Source organism: Oncorhynchus masou, unplaced genomic scaffold (genome assembly GCF_036934945.1).
Source record: "Oncorhynchus masou masou isolate Uvic2021 unplaced genomic scaffold, UVic_Omas_1.1 unplaced_scaffold_439, whole genome shotgun sequence".
Lineage (NCBI taxonomy): Eukaryota > Metazoa > Chordata > Actinopteri > Salmoniformes > Salmonidae > Oncorhynchus > Oncorhynchus masou.
This window is the reverse complement of record NW_027010781.1, coordinates 581746-589087: the sequence shown is the minus strand read 5'-3', so window position 1 is coordinate 589087 and position 7342 is coordinate 581746. Positions and strand designations below refer to the sequence as shown.

The following is a 7342-nucleotide window of genomic DNA, read 5'->3' as shown; positions in this document are numbered from 1 at the left end:
GATAGCTTTCGAAAGAAAACACTCTGACGTGTCCAGAACTACCAAGATATTTTCTGTGCGTGCCCTAGAACGTGAGCTTCAGGCAAAAACAAGATGAGACGGCATCCAGGAAATGAGCAGGATTTTTGAGGCTCTGTTTTCCATTGTCTCCTTATATGGCTGTGAATGCGAGAGGAGTAAGTCTGCCCTTTCTGTCGTTTCCCCAAGGTGTCTGCAGCATTGTGACGTATTTGTAGGCATATCATTGGAAGATTGACCATAAGAGACCACATTTACCAGGTGTCCGCCCGGTGTCCTGCGCGAAATTGGTGCGCAAAAGTCAGCTGCAAGTATTTTTCCATGGAATTTAGAGAAGAATGCAAGCTTCCACGAACGATATATCAATGAAGAGATATGTGAAAAAACACCTTGAGGATTGATTCCAAACAACGTTTGCCATGTTTCGGTCGATATTATGGAGTTCATTCGGAAAAAGTTTGACGTTGTAGGTGACTGAATTTTCGGTTTGTTTCGGTAGCCAAATGCGATGTACAAAACGGAACGATTTCTCCTACACACAGATGCTTTCAGGAAAAACTGTGCATTTGGTATGTAACTGAGAGTCTCCTCATTGAAAACATCCGAAGCTCTTCAAAGGTAAATGATTTTATTTATTTGGTTGTCTGGTTTTTGTGAAAATGTTGTGTGCTAAATGCTACTCAAAATGCTAAGCTAGCTTAGCATACTCTTACACAAATTAGTCAATTTCTATGGTTTAAAAGCATTTTTGAAAATCTGAGATGACAGTGTTGTTAAGAAAAGGCTAAGCTTGAGAGCAGACGCATTATTTTCATTTTATTTGCGATTTTCAGAAATCGTTAATGTTTAATGATTTAACGATGCACTCAGCTGTTCTAGGTTAATACCAATGGTTTTGGGAAACAGCTCAGAGATTTAACGATGCACTCAGCTGTTCTAGGTTAATACAACAATGGTTTTGGGAAACAGCTCAGAGATTTAACGATGCACTCAGCTCTTCTACGTTAATACCAATGGTTTTGGGAAACAGCTCAGAGATTTAACGATGCACTCAGCTCTTCTACGTTAATACCAATGGTTTTGGGAAACAGCTCAGAGATTTAACGATGCACTCAGCTCTTCTACGTTAATACCAATGGTTTTGGGCAACAGCTCAGAGATTTAACGATGCACAGTTGTTCTACGTTAATTCCAACGATTTTGGGCTACACCTCAGAAATTTAACGATGCACTCAGCTGTTCTACGTTAATACCAATGGTTTTGGGAAACAGCTCAGAGATTTAACGATGCACTCAGCTGTTCTACGTTAATACCAATGGTTTTGGGAAACAGCTCAGAGATTTAACGATGCACTCAGCTGTTCTACGTTAATACCAATGGTTATGGGAAACAGCTCAGAGATTTAACGATGCATTCAGCTGTTCTACATTAATACCAATGGTTTTGGGAAACAGCTCAGAGATTTCACGATGCTCCTACGAAGGTTTTAATGATGAACATAGCTTTAAGATGGTTTTGGGAAACAGCTCAGAGATGTAACGATGCTCCTACGAAGGTTTTAATGATGAACATAGCTTTAAGATGGTTTTGGGAAACAGCTCAGAGATTTAACGATGCACTCAGCTGTTCTACGTTAATACCAATGGATTTGTGAAACAGCTCAGAGATTTAACGATGCACTCAGCTGTTCTACATTAATACCAATGATTTTGGGGAACAGCTCAGAGATTTAACAATGCACTCAGCTGTTCTACGTTAATACCAATGGTTTTGGGAAACAGCTCAGAGATTTAACGATGCCCTCAGCTGTTCTACATTAATACCAATGATTTTGGGGAACAGCTCAGAGATTTAACGATGCACTCAGCTGTTCTAGGTTAATACCAATGGTTTTGTGCAACAGCTCGGAGATTTAACGATGCACTCAGCTGTTCTACATTAATACCAATGGTTTTGGGAAACAGCTCAGAGATTTTACGATGCACTCAGTTGTTCAACGTTAATACCAATGATTTTGGGGAACAGTTCAGAGATTTAACGATGCACTCAGCTGTTCTACGTTAATACAATTGGTTTTGGGAAACAGCTCAGAGATTTAACGATGCTACTACAAAGGTTTTAATGATCAACATAGCTTTAAGATGGTTTTGGGAAACAGCTCAGAGATTTAACAATGCTCCTACGAAGGATTTAATGATGAACATAGCTTTAAGATTGTTTTGGGAAACAGCTCAGATATTTAACGAAGCTCCTACGAAGGTTTTTTATGATAAACATAGCTTTAAGATTGTTTTGGGAAACAACTCAGATATTTAACGATGCTCCTACGAAGGTTTTAATGATAAACATAGCTTTAAGATGGTTTTGGGAAAGCAGGTCCTGGACAAAAGCATCTGCTGAATTCAAAAGAAAATGTTTTACATACAGATCTCATGCTACTGTATTTAATCTTTTACGTTATTATTTTTTTAAATTGATGTCACAAATGTATCATTTGTACCTATCTCTATAAAATATTTAGTTATTTGTTACATTTGACTGTGTAAAACCTAGCAGTACTTCTCATTTCTCTGAGTGAGGCAGATATATAATTTTGCATGATTATTTGTCTCTCTGAAATAAAACCAACAAGTGATAAGTTTTCAACAAATACATGTCTGTCATTGAGCTACCCCATGCCATGATTAGATAGTGAAAAAACACACCAATCTCTTTCAAAATGTCTCTAAGAAATAAACGCTAATTTCCAAATGTTTCTGAAAATGGGTATATAGCGTGGAATGAAACTCTTCTTATGTTTCTCCATCTGAGCTCAGAGTAAATGAGAGATGTAATGTTTGTCTCTGTTGTGTTGAAGCCCAATCAAGCAGGAGAGACCACCCTCCCCCTGTTCCCAGCTTTGTGTCCATGAAGAGTGACTGGTCTATGAATCCTCCTCTAAACTTTAGAGAGGGAGACTTTTCTACTGAACAAATGTAAGAAGAACTCATGGGTCCTGGTCAGTGAGTTAAACAACACTGTCTCTAGTCATTTCTCCTCTCCCATTTATTGTTGTTGTTTTCATAATCCATAGGCTCATCCTTTGGTCCATTTTCATAGTCCTAAAACAATATTAAACAAACACAACATTCCCTCCCTGTGTGTGTGTGTGTGTGTGTGTGTGTGTGTGTGTGTGTGTGTGTGTGTGTGTGTGTGTGTGTGTGTGTGTGTGTGTGTGTGTGTGTGTGTGTGTGTGTGTGTGTGTGTGTGTGTGTGTGTGTGTGTGTGTGTGTGTGTGTGTGTGTGTGTGTGTGTGTTTACTCCCTGGATGAGGAGATGTAATCTCATGTTTTGTCCACAGAAACCAACAGGAGAGATCAGAGTCAGAGACTCTCAGTGGTCAGTCTTCCCAGAGTCATCAAACAGACCTGGCCTCCATATTCAGTGTATGTGGTCCTGTTATGTACATTTGTTTTTGTTTACCTCAGGTTAATCTGTCAATCATGCATTAACCTCTCTGGGGTAGGGGGCAGTATTTTCACATCTGGATGAATAGCGTTTCCATTTTAAAAGGCCTTCGCTTGAAAAAGCAGTTAATTTTTTTATGAGAAAGCATTTCTTCTCTTTCTAAACTTATTTACTTTATTTATCTCAGTTGCTTGAAGAGAATATTATGACATTTGTGAAGAATGAACTGAAGAGGTTCAAGAGGATTCTTAGTCCAAAACTCCCAGAATGCTTTGAGAGTCAGAAGCAGGATAAGGAAGTGGTGGATGCTGAAGATGAGAAGCAGGAGAGCAGTGCCAGAGAGGGGGCTCTGAAGATCACACTGCACGTCCTGAGGAAAATGAACCAGATGGAGCTTGCTGACACACTGGAGAAATGTAAGAGCTGTCTACCTCATGTTGAATGATGTTTTATAACATTTAAAAGCTGTAGCTAAAGTACAGCTAAAGTAGCTGTGTAACTCAATGATATTGTAGCAGCCTTAACACAACACCTAGTGACCTCATCAAGTAGCAGCAGGGATGTGTTGTGATTAATTTATATATATAGAGAGAGAACATTAATAATAGCATCAATAATACCAATAATAATATAATCAGTCACACCAGTCTGTAATGCATTATGAAAACATTTACACATTTATACTGTCAGTTAAGATAATACATTATTGTAATGTAAGAATGTATAACAGTCCTACAATACTGTAGGCATTAAAACAGACTAATATTAATATCCAATGTGTTATTTCTTCATTCAGATGAGCTTGCTCTGATTTGCCAAAGTGAACTCAAATCTAATCTAAAGAAGAAGTTTCAATGTGTATTTGAGGGGATCGCTAAACAAGGAAACCCAACACTTCTCAATAAGATCTACACAGAGATCTACATCACAGAGGGTGGAACAGGAGAGGTCAATAATGAACATGAGCTGAGACCGAATGAGACAACAACCAGGAAACAAGCAAGACCAGAGACTGCAATCAAATGTAATGACATCTTCAAACCCTTAGCTGGACAAGACAAACCTATCAGAACTGTGCTGACAAAGGGAGTCGCTGGCATTGGAAAAACAGTCTCTGTGCAGAAGTTCATTCTGGACTGGGCTGAAGGAAAAGCAAATCAGGATGTCCAATTTGTATTTTCATTCCCTTTCCGGGAGCTGAATTTAATGAAAGGGGATGAACACACTTTCATTGAACTTCTTAATCACTTCTCAATGGAAACCAAACAATCAAGAATCTCCAACTACGACAAGTACAAAGTTCTGTTCATCTTTGATGGTCTGGATGAGTGCCGACTGCCCCTAGACTTCCAGAAGAACAAGATTTGTTGTGACGTCACAGAGTCAACCTCAGTGGATGTTCTGCTGACAAATCTCATCAAGGGAAATCTGCTTCCCTCTGCTCTCCTCTGGATAACTACCCGACCTGCAGCAGCCAATAAGATCCCTTCAGGGTGTGTTCACCAGGTGACAGAGGTACGAGGGTTCAATGACCAACAGAAGGAGGAGTACTTCAGGAAGAGATTCAGTGATGAGGACCTGGCCAACAGAATCATCTCACACATAAAGACATCAAGGAGCCTCCACATCATGTGCCACATTCCAGTCTTCTGTTGGATTTCTGCAACAGTCCTTGAACACATGCTGAAACATAAGAGAGAAGAGATGCCCAAGACTCTGACTGACATGTACACACACCTTGTGGTGTTTCATACCAAACAGAAGAATGAAAAGTATCTTGGGAAAGAAGAGACAGGTCCACACTGGAATAAAGAGAGCATTCTGTCACTGGGAAAACTGGCTTTTCAACAGCTTGTGAAGGGCAATCTGATTTTCTATGAAAAAGACCTGAAAGAGGCTGGCATTGATGTCAATGAAGCCTCAGTGTACTCAGGATTGTGCACACAGCTCTTTAAAGAGGAATGTGGGCTGTACCACGACAAGGTGTACTGCTTTGTTCATCTGAGCATTCAGGAGTTTCTGGCTGCTGTATATGTGTTCCTCTCATTCATCAACAACAATGAGAATGTAATGGACAAACTACAAACCAAGTCCAGTATCTTTTCTTTGCTGTTCAGAGGCAAGCATAAAGTTACTGTCTACAAGAGTGCTGTGGATAAAGCCTTACAAAGTGAGACGGGGAAACCTGGACCTTTTCCTCCGCTTCCTGCTGGGCCTCTCACTGGAGTCCAATCAGAAGCACTTACGAGGTCTACTGACAAAGACAAGAAGCAGCTCACAGAGCCATGAAGAAACAGTCAAGTACATCAAGAAGAAAATCAGGGAGAATCCCTCTCCAGAGAGGAGCATCAATCTGTTCCACTGTCTGAATGAACTGAATGACCATTCTCTAGTGGAGGAGATTCAAAGCTACCTGAGATCAGGAAGTCACTCAGAAGACAAACTGTCACCTGCACAGTGGTCAGCTCTGGTCTTTGTGTTGCTGACTTCAGAAAAGGAGCTGGATGTGCTTGACCTGAAGAAATACTCCAGATCAGAGGAAGGTCTTCTGAGGCTGCTGCCAGTGGTCAAAGCCTCCAGAGCTGTTCTGTGAGTAAATAAAATTACATTTAAGAACTAATCATCAGGAACAAATATTCAGTTTAGAGAAAAATATGTATTATAATATGTATATAATAGTATATTGAAAAACATGTTGAACACTTTAATTGATGTTCACATTAGTGTAGCTATATGACCATACAATTATAGGAAATCTAAGATTAATCTATATGTTATTTGAGAGAATAAACCAAATGCATCTGCCATTGTCCTTCTACACTACTGGTGTTAAATTAACAGTGTTATTGTGAAGTCATGATGATCTCTTTGTCAGGCTGTCAGACTGTGGAGTCACAGAGGAAGGATGTGCTTCTCTGGTCTCAGCTCTGGAGTCAAACCCCTCACACCTGAGAGAGCTGGACCTGAGTAACAATGACCTGAAGGATTCAGGAGTGGAGCTGCTCTCTGCTGGACTGGGAATCCCCACTGTAAACTGGAGACTCTGAGGTCAGTATTCCTGTAGTTGGTCAACAAGTGATAACTGTTCACCAGATCCACATGTGTTTACCAGACACACATAGTCCACACCATATGTGTTTGGACAGTGAAGCTTACAGTGACAGGAGGTGACAGTATATAATGTCAACTTTTATTTGAGGGTATTTTAATATATATCTGTTTCACCATTTAGATATGAAAGCACTTTATGTATTCTGTTTGAAAAAGTGTTAAGTATATACAGTATTAGGACAAATTTATTTAGTCAAATGTTTGGTGTTTGGTCCAATATTCGTTGCCTGCAGTGATTACATCAAGCTTGTGATTCTACAAACTTGTTGAAATAATTTGCAGTTTGTCTTGGATGTGTTTTAGATGATTTCCTAATAGAAACTGAATGGTGAATAATGTCCTGTAATTTTGGAGTCACTTCACTTGTATTGTCAGTAAGAATAGAAGATGTTTCTGAACACTTCTACATTCATGTGGATGCTACTATGATGATGAATAATCATGAATGAGTCATGAATGATGATGATTGAGAAAGTTACATAACACCACAAACAAAGTGTTTTCTTCAATACATTCAGACTTAAACATTTTCACACAAGCACTAATTTTTAACCGTTCTCAGAGTTTGCGTCTCCTCCTAAATATCTGTATGAACATTGTTCTTTAATGCTCGGCAGGACACTAGTGATACGAGCCATAAGCTTTTATGTCTCCCGTAAGGTGACCTGACCTCAACCCCTCCATCACTAATCCATGGCTCTCTTCTCTTATCAATACCTGCCACATGTAATCACGTCCCTGCACCAACACATTCCAAGCCTAGGG

The 7342-nt window shown here is 39.6% G+C and overlaps 1 protein-coding gene across 1 annotated transcript; it reads left to right on the top strand.

Annotated features, from left to right (window-relative positions):
- The first annotated feature begins 1756 nt into the window (after nt 1-1756).
- LOC135535054 (NLR family CARD domain-containing protein 3-like) lies at nt 1757-5755 on the top strand. The gene is made up of 4 exons (XM_064961786.1): nt 1757-2994; nt 3360-3444; nt 3654-3882; nt 4263-5755. Exons 1-4 carry the CDS (start codon nt 2927-2929, stop codon nt 5753-5755), a joined length of 1875 nt encoding a protein of 624 aa, XP_064817858.1. The 5' UTR covers nt 1757-2926.
- The last annotated feature ends 1587 nt before the right edge of the window (nt 5756-7342 follow it).